Source organism: Tursiops truncatus, chromosome 11, assembly GCF_011762595.2.
Source record: "Tursiops truncatus isolate mTurTru1 chromosome 11, mTurTru1.mat.Y, whole genome shotgun sequence".
In the NCBI taxonomy this organism is placed as follows: domain Eukaryota; kingdom Metazoa; phylum Chordata; class Mammalia; order Artiodactyla; family Delphinidae; genus Tursiops; species Tursiops truncatus.
In genome coordinates this window covers 6147327-6163871 of record NC_047044.1, presented here as the reverse complement: position 1 = coordinate 6163871, position 16545 = coordinate 6147327, and the positions used below count along the sequence as shown (strand labels likewise).

The window sequence follows — 16545 nt, the reverse complement described above, 5'->3', positions numbered from 1 at the left end:
TAAATCACACGCTGAAGCTGTTACTCTCTGTGGAAAGAGCTCGTTTCATACATTTGTGAATCAGTTCTTACAGCCCTTATGAAATAGACTGTGATATTGTGATTTACAAGAAATATATATTTGGTCTCCAACCCCTTTCCTGGCACACAGCTCCTAAAACCCTTGTAATTTCCTTTCTAAGAGCTACAGGGACATCTTTGTTATATTTAGTTTTGTTCCCAGTTCCTGAAATTGCTACAGAGCATAAAGGTGAAAAGGGGATCTTTTGTTGTTCCTAACAAGTCCCTTTCAAGCAAGCCAGAGTTTGCGCTACTGACTGGGGGCTGGGGCTCCTGGGTGGCCTCGGATGTGAGCTGGCTGCCTGGGGAACCAACCACGTGATTGGAGGGGTGGGACTTTCAGCCCCACACCTCAGCCTCCAGGAAGGGAGAGGGGCCGGAGGTTGAGTCAGTCGCCAATGGCCAATGATTTAATCAATCATGTCTGTGTAACGAGGCCTCCATAAATATTCCCGGACTATGGAATCTGAAGAGCGTCCAGGGTGGTGTCCCCAGAGAGGACATGGAAGCTCCGTGCCCCTTCAGCCGCACCTCGCCCTGTGCATCTCTCCCATCTGGCTTTTCCCGAGTTGCACCCTTTATGTAAACCAGTAACCTAGTAAGCAAACTGTCTTCCTGAATTCCGAGAGCCCCGCTAGCAAATTAATTGAACCCAAGGATAGGGTTGTGGGAACCTCCAACTCACAGCCAGTTGGTCAGAAGCACAGTGAACAACGTGGGCTTGCGGTCGGCGTCTGCAGCTGAGACGGTGGGGGCAGTCTTGTGAGACTGAGGCCTTACCTGTGGGATCTGACTCCAACTCCAGGCAGACAGCGTCAGAACTGAGTTACATGGCAGGACACCCAGCGCCGCAGCAGAACTGCTTGGTGTGGGAAGATCTCCACACGTCTGTTGTCAGAGTGTCGTGTGAGCGTAAAGGAGAAACAGGGACTTTTCCCCAATAATGGGCTCCTTAACCTTCCAAAGAAATGCCTTTATTTATTTACAGGGTTTAGGAAAGGAAAAAAGCTCTAGAAAAAGGAAGTTTCCAAAATAGGTCTTCAGCAAGGGTGGGTGCAGGCTGGAGTTTTGCTCTCACTGGTGGTCACTTCCAGGTTGTGAGGACGGTCCTCCCGGAGTCTCTCGATCGGCCCCCTCTGGGCCCCAGCGACTGGCCTGGCCGACTCCTCAGCTCTCGGTCAGGCCCGTCGCCCTGTGCCAGCTCCTCGTCGTACCTAGAAACAGAGAAGCATCTCCAGGGCTCAGCGGCAGTGTCGCCATGGCTGCGGTGCGGCAAAGGCCTGTCACCCGGAGAAGCAGCCTGGCCCCGTCCCACACGCCTCCAGCCCACCAACCACTGCCCCAGGCCATGGAACACAAGTACAACTGCCTCAAACTGTTACTGTGGGCGGTCCCCACCCCTGCAGCTGACATTTTATACAGGCCACCAGACTGAACTTGGCAATGACCCCAAGGAAAGGAATGAGACCTCAGGGTAGCGAGGGAGAGAAGTGAGGTCTGGAAATACTTTACACGCAGCATCTCACTCAGCATCTGTGGGGCGAGGATGACTAACCCCGTTTCAGACAGGGCACAGGGTGTGGGTGGCCTGCCCAGGAGGAGGCCAGGACAGGGAGAGGCCCTGCAGCTGGCTCACAGGCAAGGCCAGTGCCGCCTCCACCAGCTGTGACCCCCCACCCCTCCCCCCCCACCAACGTTCCTGCGTCAGGCTGGCGCGGCGCTCAAGCAGGGCCTGGACAGAGGGTACAGCCTGGACTCTTTTGCATCAGAAAGAACTGGCCTAGAACCTCAGCGTCCCTGACCGTTTTGGCATCTGGGTGATCCTTTCTTGCCGGGGTGGGGCCCCTCTTTTGGGGGTCCCATGAGGGTGGTGAAACCCGCAGGACCTGTTGTGGGCCCTGGCACCAGGCAGGCTCCAGCAAACAGGGTCTCCTACCCACCCCCGCCGTAGCTTCACATCACCCTCCTGACTCAGACCAGGAGGCATTATGATTCCCACTTCCTGTTTGAGGAACGTGGGGCTCAGAGGGGTTGACTCAGTGTGCTCAAGTCACACAGCTGGTACGCGGCAGAGGTAGGATTAAATAAAACCCAGGAGTCCGGATTCCTAATTCGGAACTTTTTACCCTGTAGCTCAGAGCGTGAAGTTCCTGCCACTGTTGAAGTGTGTGCGTAGGTATCACTGCTGACCACACCCTGACCGAGGAGCCTCTGTGACACGTGTGAAGACGTTCACATCAAACGTAGACGGTGCTAAGATGCTCAGTTATGTTGTGTTAGCTACATCTTGCTGACTTCTGGGAGAGGGTGTGCTTCCGTTATAAGCTCATTCCCAGAGCCAGAATCCATGGGTTGAGTGTGGGTTAGAGGCTCTGAGGTTGAAGAACACATTTCTGCATTGGGCTTCTGGAGGCAAACGGGGCTGAAAGGGGAGGGGAGGGAAGAGGAAGGCCAGTCGCCGAGTGTTGTCTACGCGGCAGGTACAACGGGGTTTCCCTCTGCCGGACGTAGATGTCAGACCACAACACCTGGGCCCCCCTCTCCTCCCCGTCTCGCTACAGAGAGACAAAGCTGGACAGAGGACTCCCCAGGGACACTGGCGGTTCTGCCCGTGGGGGGCTCTCCCGGAAGCCACCCTGGCCCCTCCCCTCCCCCAGGGACTCCCGTTCATATGTCATCACTCTATTGCCTGTGCGCGTCTGCAGTACCGACCAAAGGGCTGGAGTGACCCCCCCCCTCCCTGCTTCACGGTCGTCCCCAGCATCTCACTCGTGGGGTGGTGTGCAATAAGAATCTGCTGAATAAACAGAGGGGAGACCCACAGGTGGGCTCCCAGTTTCACTGGGTATTTGTGCAGCTTAACAACAAAATGAACTGAAATGAGCGTTTGGCAAGCAGCTGGCAACGGGACTCCCAGGGATGGTGTGCCCACGGACAGAGCGGGCGTGGAGCAGAGTCAGAGACCGGATGGCTCTTCTCAGGCCCCTCCTGTGCTGGTGGGCTGCTCCCCTGGCCTTCTGACAGGCAGAACCACTCACTGTCAGGGTTCAGAGCATTTCTTTTTTGAAAGGCTGTAAAAGTAGAACGGGGCCCCGGAGGGAGCGGATGCAAGGTGCCAGGCCCTGCGACCCCAAGGCCAGGACGGCGAGCTGGGGCAGCGGCAAGAGCGCCTGTTTCTGGTGCCACACCAGGGGCGCCGGCACCCTGGCTGGATGCTCTGAAGGGCACTTGGGAGCACGCAGCGGAATGCAGAGAGGCTGGCACGGCAGGAGGACAGGGCAGTGCCTGTGACGTCAGGGCCCACCCCATGCGGCCCCAGGGCTGTAGGCCTACCCGGGACTCTGACAGGTCGTCTGAAGCACCGGGAGCAGGTCCCGAACGGAAGGATTCAGAACTGTCAGCCCCGCGCTGGGGCTTTCCTTATCACCTCATCTGGGGAGAGGGTGGCGGAACGGATTGAGGGGGGCCCACCTGTTTGTCTCTCCAAGTAAAAGCGCTGAGGCTTCGGACCACTGCGTCTTCAACTGGAAATGGAGCCTCTGCCCACTCCCTCAAGGAGGCAACGGGTTGATGGGGGCAGAGGGTCCCACAGGGCCCTCACAGCCCGCCTCCCCGCCACCCTCAGCTGGACCAAGGCGGACCCACCAGACCCTGGCCAGACTCCTTCCCCACACAGCCCCCCATCTGTCTCAGGACTGGGCCCACGAGGCCCTCCATCACAGTCTGACGTCCGTCACCCGCGTGTCACCCTGCACCACCCACAATGCTAACCCCCGAGGCTCTGGACGGGCCCCATCCTGGCCCCACCAGCAAACTCTCCCTCCCTCTGCGCACTGAGAGCTCTGTCCATCGTCAGCAATGGACACAGCACCCCCCATCCTCCACCTTATCCTGGAAGGTCCCCTTCACCTTCCTGCTCGGCAACCTGGCTTCCCCTGCAGCCCCTGGAGTGGGCCTGTTTTCCCTCCCACTCTGGAGGAGACCCTCCCACCGCAAACCTCCTTCCCAGGTCGGCAGAATTCACCACGCTCACCCGGCCTTGTTGGTCACCTCTAATCCTCCGTGTCACTGCCCCTAATTCCTTAAGATTCAGGCTCTCGGCTCACTGTTGCTGGTGACCGCAGTGACCAAACAGATGGGACCCCGACTCCCTGACCTACTGCCCTCTCCGATGACCTTGTCCTCCACCCCAGCTCAGCCCCGTTTCCAGGGCACCCGACCTTGCCATGTTTGGTGACCGCAGCCCCTGCAAAACCTCGGCCGCCAGCCTCACTCTGACCTCTGCCCCTTCTCTTCCCAGTTCACTGTCCTACAGCCCTGACCCCATGATCCCTACCCACCCCCGCACTGTCCTCATCTGCTCACACCCTCATGCTTCCTTGCCCTTCTCCCGCACCTGGCGAGCACCCCACCCCGGGCACTTCCACCCTCTGCCTACTCTCTACCTCACCTGCGCAGCAGAAGCGCTGGAGGACACAACCGACCGGCCAACTGGTCGCCCTTTCGGTTCCCGACCACCCTCCCCAGGCTGCACACTTATGTCCACATGGCAGCAGCGCTACCAGCCAAGAGCCTGGGATCTGTGCGCTCTGTAAAGCTCACTCACCACTTCTCCATTTTTTAAAAATGTTAAGTTAAACGCACATGTTTACTTTTACAGGATCATGTAATGTGATCCTAACATATTCAGTCCTACGGGTTGGGTGCTGTTCCCCTCTCTTCCTGGCTCCCCTTCCCCGGCCCACACCCCTGCAGCAGTGGTGTCCATGCTGACACCCTAATGCATGTCCCTCCACGCCTCCGGGCCCGTCCACTCTCAGAGCAGCCACCACACGTGGAAATGCCCATCACACCGAGGGAGGAGGCACGGGACCACTGCCCGTTTCACATGGATCACATCAGACACCCTTTCCTGCACCTTGCTTTCCTCCCGGGCCCCCGGCACAGCCCCAGGTCAGTCCTCTTAACGTCCACTCACTCTTCTATGGTGAGAACGAATTGGACTTGCTCGACCACTGCCCTCCTGATGGGTTCTCACTTTCCCCCGCTTTATGTCACTACCAACGTGCCACGTAACCCCTCTGAGCCTTTGCTTCCACACGTGTAAGATGGAGCCATTGACAACCTCACCTCACGAAGTTGCTGGAGAAATGAAATGTGACAACACGTGTGTCAAGCCCTCAAATGCTACGCTTCTTTTCCTCTCACCACCATAAGACAGATCGCATCATCCTCATTAAGAAGATGTACACACGGAGACTCAAAGAGCTCGATTAGTTCCTCGGTGTCCCACAGCTCTCGGGGTGGGCCAGGGCGTGGCCAGCCTCTGCTCCACGGCCGGTGACCAGCTCCTGCTGCCCCAGCAGCAAACGTGGCAAATGCTTCATTAATGTTTCTCAGGCACAAGACCAGACCGAGGCCTGGTTCAGCACGAAAACGCTTGTCTGCTACAAGATCTATCCCATAACACCAAAAAACAAAATACTCTACCCGACAAGGTGAGTCCACCTATACCTAGAAGATCCCAGGTGGGCCCTGGTACCCCCCAATCTGACACACACGAGGCCAGCTGCACAGACACACAAACTTACAGAATTTCATAATTGCCAAGGACTTCCTTTGGGGGTGACTTGTTCCATTTACAGTCTGGAATTTCGCCGTTAGGGACGGCGATGTTGAGGGTGTCATTAATCAGGTTATACTTAAGGATTCGGTCGTTGGCCGTGCTGGAGGTGAGGGATGGGGACGCGTTCACCTACGAGAGGAAAGAGAACACAGCCTTTGGCTGGACCACTTACTCGCCTGGAGCAGGGCCGCGCGCCGCAGATAAGGTTGTGATTCACACTGTCCATACCTAACACCTTCAGGAGCATTTCGTGCTCTATTTCATTAGCTGTTAGGTGAAATACAAACGGTATTTAAGGACAGGATTAGGAACAGAAGCTACAGATCCGTCACCACGCAAACAAAAGTCATAGGTCAACGTCCATCACAAACGTAATTTCAGCGTCTACCTGTGTGATGAGCTCTGTCCTCAGCACCAAAAGCTGCCCAGAGCTTTGCTGGAATCAGTGACCCAATGACCCTGACCAGGCAGCATCGTGGGTCGAGTGAAAGGAAAAGGACCCCTTCTGCTGAGAGAGTAAGTACTAGCTCACCAACAAAGCAACATTCTGACCAGGTGAGGAGCCCGTCCAGGCCTCTGAGGAGGTCAGCCAAGTCACAAAATCCATGTGTTAAAACGTGGCCATTTACTCCGCCGAGAGTCCCACGGGCCCTCAGTCAGTACCTATTTTCCCTTATTTTAGGCACAGTTGTAATGACTTTGGTGGGCTGTTTTCTCAGGCCGTGAGAGAGAAGAGACAGCAAATGGGCAAGTTGTTCAGGCTTCCCCGCCCAGTAGTCAGACTGTGTCTTTGTGCCGCCAGCAGGGTGGACCTCGGTTGCCCCTGAAATTACCACTGTGGTTGATCGTATAACACTGTAATTCTTATTACAAATATGCTACAGTTAAGACCTGTTATTATTTTAGAAGTAATGTTCGCAATTAAGATCCTAGTTCATCAAGGAAAACTTGAGTTCCATTCAAGTTATTTACTCTAAGATGGAGGGGAAAAAAGCATAAATATGTTATATCTAAGGACTGACCTACCTGTCCATCTGTACGCACATTTATCTACACACACACACACACACACACACACACACACACACACACAGCTCGCCCTCCCGTAACCTGTTCTCCTGGCAGCTCCCTGCAGGGCCCCCACTGACTTCCCTACAGGGGACCACTCACTTGCTCTTGTGACTCAGCTTCGCCTGCAAACAGGACTGAGCTAAAGGGCCTGAGCCGTCCCGTCCACATGGGTGTGGTGAGAGGACACGGCACTCAGGGGCACTAGCGGGGAGATGAGTCACCAGAGTGGAAGCCTGCACCCTTTCTGCCCGTCCAGCCCTGCGCCCCTCAGAGGCCTGAGCCCCTCTTCCTGGCAGCAGAGCAAAGCAGGACCACCAGGCAAGGTGGGCTCCGTGTCAGGGCCTCAGACGGGTGTGCCAGCGCCCGCTGCCACTGTCATCAGGAAAAGGGTGTATGAACCTTGCCCTTTCTAGAACAGCCATGACTACATCCTGTCTACGCCTTGAAACGGGCATATGAGTCCACTTCCAAACTACGCCTTCCTCCCAAGAGGATAGCGTTCCTTATTTCCAGACGGAACACTACGACCTCCCAAGGGCTTCCGGGTCTGTGAGCTCCTTTCCTGAATGGGAACAGTGTCCGACAGGGCCAGGCCCCAGGACCTGGGCTCACCCGGAAGCACCCATTCGGAAGGGGGAGGATGGCTCGGGCTCTGTGGGCTGGGCTCGCCGGAGGTGACAGACCGGGAGTGTGTATTCCCCAACCATCAGCAAACCGTCAGACCTGGACATCTGCCCCCCCATCCTACCGCGCCCACCGTGGCCTGGGAAACATCTGGCTGGGGCCGCGGAGCCTGAGGCAGAGGCACCGGGAGGGTGTGGGGCGACCAGGCACGCGGGCATGCAGCGCGTGGGTACCTCGATCAGCCAGGGCTTCAGCTTGTCGTCGATGATGATGTCATAGCCGTAGCACTCAAAGCAGTGTTTGTCGTTGTTCATCACCGGCTGCAGGGAGAGGACCGGCGGGTTACAGAGCCAGAACTGGGGGGCCCAGCCGAGACCCACATCATGGAGATGCGGGATGTTAAAGCGGCAGGACCCTACTCACGGTGGTGATGCCAGCGGCTCACTCCTGTGACCAGCGGCTCCCCATCTCCGCCCTCTCCCCTCCCCCCTTCCTCTCCGTGTTCCTCCCGCAAGGTCGGGGATGGAAAGGGGGTTCGTGAAGCAATCATCGTCTCCACGTCTCATTCATCAGAGGCCTGACGACCAGCAATGAAAGTCTCCGTCGGCACAAGACTTTCCTCAGAGTGGACAGAAGTCCAGCTCCAAGCCCAGGCACCCAAAGTTCAGGCCTGTGCGTCTTACACACACACACACACACACACACACACACACACACACACACACACACACACAAACCCAGAGCCCACCAGGCTGTCAGTCCCTTCACAGACCCCTCGAGATGCAGCGTACGAACCTCTGTTCTCTGTGACAAAAGTCAAAAGTCAAATCCATTTACTTAAAATTTTTCGATTGGGCTTCCCTGGTGGCGCAGTGGTTGAGAGTCCGCCTGCCGGTGCAGGGGGCGCGGGTTGGTGCCCCGGTCCGGGGGGATCCCACGTGCCACGGGGCGGCTGGGCCCGTGGACCATGGCCGCTGGGCCTGCGTGTCCGGAGCCTGTGCTCTGCAGCGGGAGAGGCTACGGCAGTGAGAGGCCCGCGTACCGCAAAAAAAAAAAAAAAAAAAAAAAAATTTTGGATTTTCTTAGGTTTTTTTTCTTTAATTTATTTATTTATTTTGGGGTCTTCGTTGCAGTGCACGGGCTTCTCACTGCGGTGGCTTCTCTTGCTGCGGAGCGTGGGCTCTAGGCGCACAGGCTTCAGTAGTTGCAGCATGTGGGCTCAGTAGTTGTGGCACACGGGCTTAGTTGCTCCGTGGCATGTGGGATCTTCCTGGACCAGGGCTCGAACCCGTGTCCCCTGCATTGGCAGGCGGATTCTTAACCACTGTGCCACCAGGGAAGTCCCTTCTTCTCAGTTTTTAATTCCATTTCAAAAATTGTTCTCCAAGTGCATAAAAAAGCCACCAGCGGCTTGCTTACAACACAGATTTCCAGGCTGCCCAAGCTGCCTGGATTAAACCCTCCAGGAGAGGCCCAGCCAGCAGCAGCGCTACGTGCTCCCCGGGGACTCTCATGCACCCCACAGCGAGGGGAGCACACAGACGTGACTGTGAGGATGGTGAGGCCCATTCATACGTTAGTGGATGCCTGGACTCTCCCTAAAACACTGGATTTAGAACAGGAAATGTCTAAGGGGGAGAGAGCCCAGTGCAGCCCCACTCACTGGAGGAAAACCAGGCTGGGGGGCTGTTTCATCACGTGGAAATTTAGCGGAATTGTTGCATTTCCACTGGTGTCCTAACCTGGCCAGCGCACACACCACTGTCCCCAAAAGCCTCTGCAGCACAGAGGGAACAGAGGACAGTCACTCACCCTCTGTCATCCCCCAGCCCCCTGTCTCTGGCCCTCTGAGCATTCTGCTCCTGAGCTCTGCCTCTCGGCTTCTCCGTGGGCCCCCCACGTGGTCCACACCCTGCACCAGGCCCTCCTCACGAGTTACCGCAGCCTCCTGTTTCCCTGCCTGCCTCTCCCCTAGATTCCCCGAAGGCAACAACCTGGTAAAATCAAGGTGACCAAATATTTGCTAAATTAATAAAAACTGAAAAAATAAATCCCTGCTCCCCAAAGCCTCAGAGCCTTAGAAATCCAACAGCTTCTCAGCTCAGGAGGCTGAGGCCAGGAGAAGACGCTCAGAGGCGCCTGGCGGATCCAGCCTCGAGACAGGCTGTGGAGCCGGGGCCGGGACACAGGCCTGTGTGAGAACTCTTTCTCAGAGTTCTGCCCATCAGGCCAGGACGGGAGCGGAGGCACTGGTTTCATCAGGCACTAAGGCCCCCACATCGCCTGTGTTACAGCCGCTGCCATTTACCTTCCCAGCCCGTAAGTTAGCCTCCGCGGAGCGCGTTCACACAACCAGCCTGAGACATCAGGGTCGTGATCCAATTTCACAGAGGACACCCCCGAGGCCCACGGAGGGCAGGCACTTGTGCCACGTCGCCAGGAGGCACATGGTGGCTTCGGCTTGAAGTCTGAGCCCAGGCCTCCCCACACATCCGCACCGTGACCCCTGAGACACCTCTCTCCAACCGCTAACTAGACTAACTAGACCCTGGGCTTTTCCCCGCCGAGTCCTCCCTGTGGGCCCGAGATGCAGACTGAAGGCACAGGCAGGGCTCATCAGCGCTTGGTGACACAGGAAGAGCTCGATTCAAGGCACAGCAAAGCCAAGGTGTCCACTGAAGGGTCACCTTTCCTGTCCATAATTTTCTTTACACAGTTGTTTCAACAAAGCTTTTCACATACAGGGGAATTAGTATAAGTTGGCAGTTTCAAAGATAAAAATGGGAGAGCAAATTCCCCAGCGGTCCAGTGGTTAGGAACTGCCGTGGCCCAGGTTCAATCCCTGGTCGGGGAAGTAAGATCCCGCCAAGCCACACAGCGCGGCCAAAGGGGGAAAAGAAAAAGTGGGGAGAGAGGGCCTTAATCTTCCACTGAGAAGGTTTCACATAAATCTTTTCACACACGTCCACCTCGCTGCCAAACCCACATCACACTTTCTCCAGAACAGCAATCTCCCCGCGTTTCCGACTCCAGCAAGCGCAGCTCTTTTCACAGCCCCTCAACGCCGGTGTGTGGGCACTACTGCAGTCTGCCCACCGCTACCTGCACCAGAAATAGCGGCCTGCATGCTGGTGCTCCAGGGTTTATCCTTTGCTTTCCCTTTGAAAATAGATGCATACCTGCTTTAGAACAGTGAAACGAAACACAAAACCTTCAAACCAGACAACAGATATGAGACTTGAGTTAAAAAAAAGGGAGGCTCTCTTCAGCCCTAAATGTCTATGAAATAGCAAAGCAGGAAGCCTAAAAATCGGGAGGCTGCTGAAAAGTCCATCTCCAAAGCATCAGCTCATGACAAAACACTCATTCTCGACTCAGTGGGCACAGAAGAGCCGACGATGACGTCACGAGGTCCCTGCCCTTCTGTAGAGGTTCCAGGGCCATGGCTGCAGCAACGCCAGCCAGGAGCCAGCCCCTCTCCCTTCCCGAGACCACCCTGGCCTCTGGCAGACGTGTAGGAGGTGAGACCATAAAAACAGCTATTTTTAACAAAAGAGCCACCTGCACCCCCAAATCCCAGACTCTTGCTAGGCTTGCGTGGTCTCCTTCGCTCCCTCTGCTCCCAGGGCGCCCCGCCCCGCCCCCCAACACCCCTGGGACTCACCGCCACAGCCTTCAGGGACTGCACAATGATCCAGTGGATCTCGTCGAACAGCCTGCTGGTCACCTCCTTGCCTCGGGTGCTCTCCAGGTAGAGTCGCAGGTTGTGCACCGTCCACTTGCCCCCGTGGATGTGGTTGTAATCCTCCTGGCCACAGAAAAGGGGGTGGGGCCCCAGGCAATGCTCCCAGAGGAGCCCAGCGCTTGCTCTCACCCTTGAGCATTTCCTGGTGCCCCTTGGTGTGCGGGGGAGGGGGGCGGGCGAGCACCCGGGAACAAAGCGGATGGGCCCTGCCCCTTGGGGATCTGGGCCTCCTACACATGCGATTTTTTAAAATACAGTTGTCCCTCGGTATCCACAGGGGAGTGGTTCCAGGATCCCCCTTGGATGCCAAAATCCTTGGACGTCTAAGTCCCTTATATAAAATGACATTGTATTTGCCTGTAACCTACACACATCCTCCCCATCTCCTGTGTACTTTAAATCATCTCTAGATTCCTTATAATAGCTAATGTGATGTAAATGCTGTGTAAATTGTAAACACAACATAAATGCTACAAAAACAGTTGCCACTGAGCAGCAAATTCAAGTTTTGCTGTTTTGGAAATTTCTGGAATTTTTCTTTTTTCTGAATTCTCTTTGTTTGGTTGCTTCGAGCAGCTGGCAGGATCTTAGTTCCCCAACCAGGGATGGAACCCACGCCCCCTGCGGAGGAAGCGCAGAGTCTTAACCACTGGACTGCCAGGGAAGTCCCTTTTGGAATATTTTCAACCCATGGCTGCTTGAACCCACAGATGTGGAGCCCTGGGATACGGAGGGCCAACTACCATCAACTCTGCAGTATCCTCATAATCAATGCTTTATCCCTTACAGTGCATGCTGTGGAGGGAGTGCCACCCAGACACCCCTTCAAGATCAAGGCGCTCCTTCTTGCGGCAGAGACCCTTTCAGGGAGCTGCCCTTTGTTAAGAGGACCTGCCTAGTCCAACCCCTCCTCGGGCAGCCCACAGCCAGTGAGGGGTTGGTGCCTGGGTATTGGCCCTTGTCTCCGTCTGGGACAACTCTTCAGGGGCACCCAGCTGCAGAGCGCGCTGAGATTGGCTGGGGTCCCTGCTGCAGCTGTGTCCCCACTTGACCCCCCTCTGCCCGATCCGGCTCCCCCCAACTCCTGGCGTTGCCCCTGACATCGTGCCCCAGTAAACCTCCTGCACGCTCATCTCTGCCTCTGTTTCCTGGAGAAGCCAACCTGGGACACACCGTGCCCCGGGCACGATGGTTTAAGAGACCCACACGTGAACCTCCCTCACAGCATCCCAGCTGTCTGAGAGACTCGGGCTCAGAGAGGCCCCGTTACTTGCCCAAGCTTTCATCCTGGCTGTGACAGAGCTGGGACCTTAGCCCAGGGTTTCCAATGTCAGTTCAGTGCTCTTTCTACTTCTCTGACTCTGAACATTAATTCTCCACACACTGCCCCTTTGGAGGCAAAACGCTAGAAAATACTGACGTGTATTAGAAAGTTATGAGACGGAGATTTCATTTTCTAAGTAGAAAGTTGGTAACTGTGAACTAAAACAAAATCAGCCTAACAAGGAACAAACTCAAAGCAGACTCTGTTTACACATAAAAGCCAAGAATTATCCATATCTTTAAAAGCATCTTTTCAAGGTCAGAAACAAATTCCTTTTACATGTCAGTTCTTACTAAAATGCCTCAAAAGATGAGGTGCCCAAGCTTGTTCACCTCAAACAGGCTCTCAAAAATATTATTTGGTGTTTGTATCCCTAAAAAAAAAGGACTGTAGCCCTAAAATAAATTATAGGAAAAACTAGGCTAACTGTCCAGCAATACCTTTTCTTTTCCTATATACAGATTCTTTTTACTATCAAGAAAAATTTGTTTACTTAAAAAAAAAGTTCCAGAGGCATAAAGTGTACACTTTATGAAAACACTGTCTTACATGTGCATAAATATAAAAAGTATAGATACAGGGCTTCCCTGGTGGCACAGTGGTTGAGAGTCCGCCTGCCAACGCAGGGGACACGGGTTCGTGCCCCGGTCCGGGAAGACCCCACATGCCGCGAAGCGGCTGGGCCCGTGAGCCATGGCCGCTGAGCCTGCACGTCCGAAGCCTGTGCTCCACAACGGGAGAGGCCACAGCAGTGAGAGGCCTGCGTACCGCAAAAAAAAAAAAAAAAAAGTATAGATACAAAGTAATGATACAAAAAGCGCCTGCTTTTTGGCAGTAGGAAAGTTATTTTATCAGAGTTATCTCAGAACATTTTTCTCCTATCAACGTGCAAACACTGCGCATTTCAGGACCCACCCTGCACCCTGGGAAACCCGCCAGCAGTCGTGGTTAAGCCAGCCTCCTGGCAGGCCCCAAACCCCACTCCCGCACTCTCAAGGCAGCACTGAGGTCTCCTGACCTTTCCTGACACTCAGTCCTTTGCAATCTGCCCCTCTGGCTGGACTCTGAGCTTCCTGAGGGCAGGGATGTGTCTCATCATCCTGCCCAAGAGTGCAGGGTGGTGCTCTGCCCCCAGGGGCCCTCAGTGGACAAGCAGATCCACCGGTCCACAGCATTTCTGTGTTCAATATAACATCTATTCTCTACGCAATGCTGAAGCTTTCATTCAAGGGTGAAACGGACGTTTCTCGGAGTAACCTGTTTCTTACATTAAAAAGCGAAGCATTTAGAAATAGGAAGAACGTGGAGAGCACTGCTGCTTCCGGTGCACGTAGAGATGCCAGGCTGAAGACAGCCTCAGCTCTTTCCTTCTGTCTTTTATGCTAACACATATATATGGAATTTAAGAAAAAAAAAATGTCATGAAAAACCTAGGGGTGAAACAGGAATAAAGACACAGACTTACTAGAGAATGGACTTGAGGCTATGGGGAGGGGGAAGGGTAAACGGTGACAAAGCGATAAAGAGGCATGGACATATATACACTACCAAACGTAAGGTAGATAGCTAGTGGGAAGCAGCCACATAGCACAGGGAGATCAGCTCGGTGCTTTGTGACCGCCTGGAGGGGTGGGATAGGGAGGGTGGGAGGGAGGGAGACGCAAGCGGGAAGAGATATGGGAATATATGTATATATATAACTGATTCATTTTGTTGTGAAGCAATTATACTCCAATAAAGATGTTAAAAAAAAATACTATATATAATACCATTCAAATGCTAAGCAAAGGAAACCCGGTATAGTTATATTGTTTTCAGGGAAACTAGACCGTAAGGTAGTAAGTATTGTTAGAGATAAATAGGGTTACTTCATAATAATAAAGAAAGATATAACAATTTTGTATTTTTATATACCTAATAAGAAAGCCTCAACATATATAGGTGAAAAACTGACAAAAGAAAATAGGTCAATTCGTGCGATGAATTGGGAGATTGGGATTGACATATATACACTAATATGTATAAAATGGATAACTAATAACCTGCTGTATAAAAAAATAAATATAATAAAATTCAAAAAAAAATAAATAAATAAAATGGTTTCTTTTCCTTAGTGATGGAAATAGTGACCTCGTGTTTGATGTCCTGAGAAGGCTCATCAGATGGGACCCTCCCAACTTCAGTCTGGCCCCCCCAGGGTGAGGCGGCTTAACAGGCCAGCACATCATGCCCTGTCCTCAGGGCACCAACGGGACTGGAGGTCGGTCACTGTCATTTCCCACCCCTGCCCAGACTTCACAAAATGTGCTACTTGGTTATGAAGGGTGTGGCGTCCCCAAATGGCTGACAAGTTCTGTGCTGTGTCACCTGAGAGACCATTTCCCCAAATTCTTACGAGTAAGGCCTTGGCTGAGTCACCCCTTCCCCTCTAGCTGTGAGCACCCTAACGGCAACGCTCTCTCACTTTGCTCGCAGGAAAACCCGAGGGGCAGGTGAACTGGGGTCAGCCCCACAGGGAAGCCAGTTGCCACGACCAGGACGGTAAAAACCAGGGCTCCTGTTTGAGAGGGAGGCTGGGTGACTTGCCCAAGTCACCCAGAGGTTAAGTGATGGGCACGGGATTGGGCCCAAGCTGGTCTGACCAAACCTTTCAGTAGTTTACTCAGAAAAGCTTGTTTTCTATCAATATTTACCCTCTTTCTATTCAAATGATAAAAAGACTAGGGTATTCAGGCTTCCATTCAAGCAAGACCCAAATAGAAGAGTCTTTCCTATAGAAATGAGACCTTCAGGCCTTGTTCGCCAGGACTGGATTATAGCCCCAAAGCCTGCACAGAACCTACCACGTCCTGTGTCCCGGCCTCCGCTGGCCTCTACAGGGCCCTCTCACTCTACCCGCCTTGCATGGGGGCTCCAGCTGCCCCAACTCCTTTCAGCTCCTGCGATGCTCCTTCCTGTCACGGGGCCTTGGCACGTGCTGTGCCCTCTGCTAGAATGCTCTTTCCACTCCTCCACCCAGGGAACCCCCGCTCAGACTTCAGCTCTCTGCTCAAGGCCACTTGTGCGCAGCGGCCTCCGACCACCTGGACTACAGGCCCCTTCATTCCAAGCTCCTCCAGGCCTGCATCTCTACCTGCAGAACGCGCATCTCAGTTGCAGTGTGATTATTTGATGACTGCCTTCCCCCCACAGGCTCTAGGCTCCATGAGAGTAGGGGTGAAGGAAGTTTTTGCCCATAATTGTAGCCCTCATCATGGGACCAACCCAGACAGATGCTCAGTACCTGGTCTTTAACTGAATGACCAAGCACAGGTTCTCTCATATAATCCTCCCACAAGCCCCACAAGGTAATAATATTATCTCCTCTTACAACTCGAGAGACCCAGGCTCCAAGAGTCAATTAAGTTGCCCAAGGTCCCAGAACTACTTGAATGCGGGACTTTCTCCAAATGCCCCACCCCCCGTGGGACAAGCACACTGGATATTTGGGGTTCCCCCTCCCAATCAGTGCCAGAGCATCTTAAATACAACTCTTATACCAACCCACCCTCTCCTGCAAATAGAAAAATGAAGAAACCCACAAAATCCTCATCAGTGCCAGGGCATCTTAAATTCAACTCCTGTACCCACCCAACCCCTCCTGCAAATAGAAAAACAAAGAAACCCATAAAATCAGTCCATTTCCTTAAGCTCAAGGGAAAAGAAACACTTACCCCGTGTTTCTGAATGGCAACGTTGGTGAGATGAACAAACATGTTGTCCAGCTCACTGGTACTCGGGGTGTATTTTACGGTGCAAAAGCGGCAAAATCCAAGTTTATACCTAAGTGAGAATCCAGATGAGTTCAACACTCTGAGGACAAGCGTAGACAAAATATAACACTTTTTTTCTCTTAAAAGAGCTGCTTTTTGTTTTAAACTTTTTGAACAGCTGCTTTGTCATTTTTTATGGTTCTTTTTACATAATAGCTTTATTAAGATATAATTTACGCGCCATATGACTCATCCACATGAAGTGTCCAACTCAACGGTGTTTGGTATATTCAGAGTCGTGCAACCATCACCACAGTCAATGTTACATCTGCATCACCCCAGAA

The 16545-nt window shown here is 53.5% G+C and overlaps 1 protein-coding gene across 18 annotated transcripts in view; it reads right to left on the bottom strand.

The window, feature by feature from the left end:
* Positions 1-1011: 1011 nt before the first annotated feature.
* TTLL1 (TTL family tubulin polyglutamylase complex subunit L1) overlaps positions 1012-16545 on the bottom strand; it is a 37514-nt gene continuing 21980 nt past the window's right edge. For 17 of the 18 annotated variants that reach the window (XR_004528803.2, XR_004528802.2, XR_012324153.1 and 14 more), the window contains 6 exons: positions 16163-16271; positions 11045-11188; positions 7614-7700; positions 5651-5814; positions 2186-2481; positions 1166-1273 (listed from right to left, as the gene is read on the bottom strand). Coding sequence is in view for 1 of the 18 variants with exons in the window: in XM_073788108.1 (XP_073644209.1) it covers positions 1144-1273; positions 5651-5814; positions 7614-7700; positions 11045-11188; positions 16163-16271 (634 nt within the window). In the remaining 17 variants the exon portion in view is untranslated. Of the gene's footprint in view, positions 1274-2185; positions 2482-5650; positions 5815-7613; positions 7701-11044; positions 11189-16162; positions 16272-16545 lie in introns of all 18 variants that reach the window. The other variant, XM_073788108.1, reaches the window with a different exon arrangement.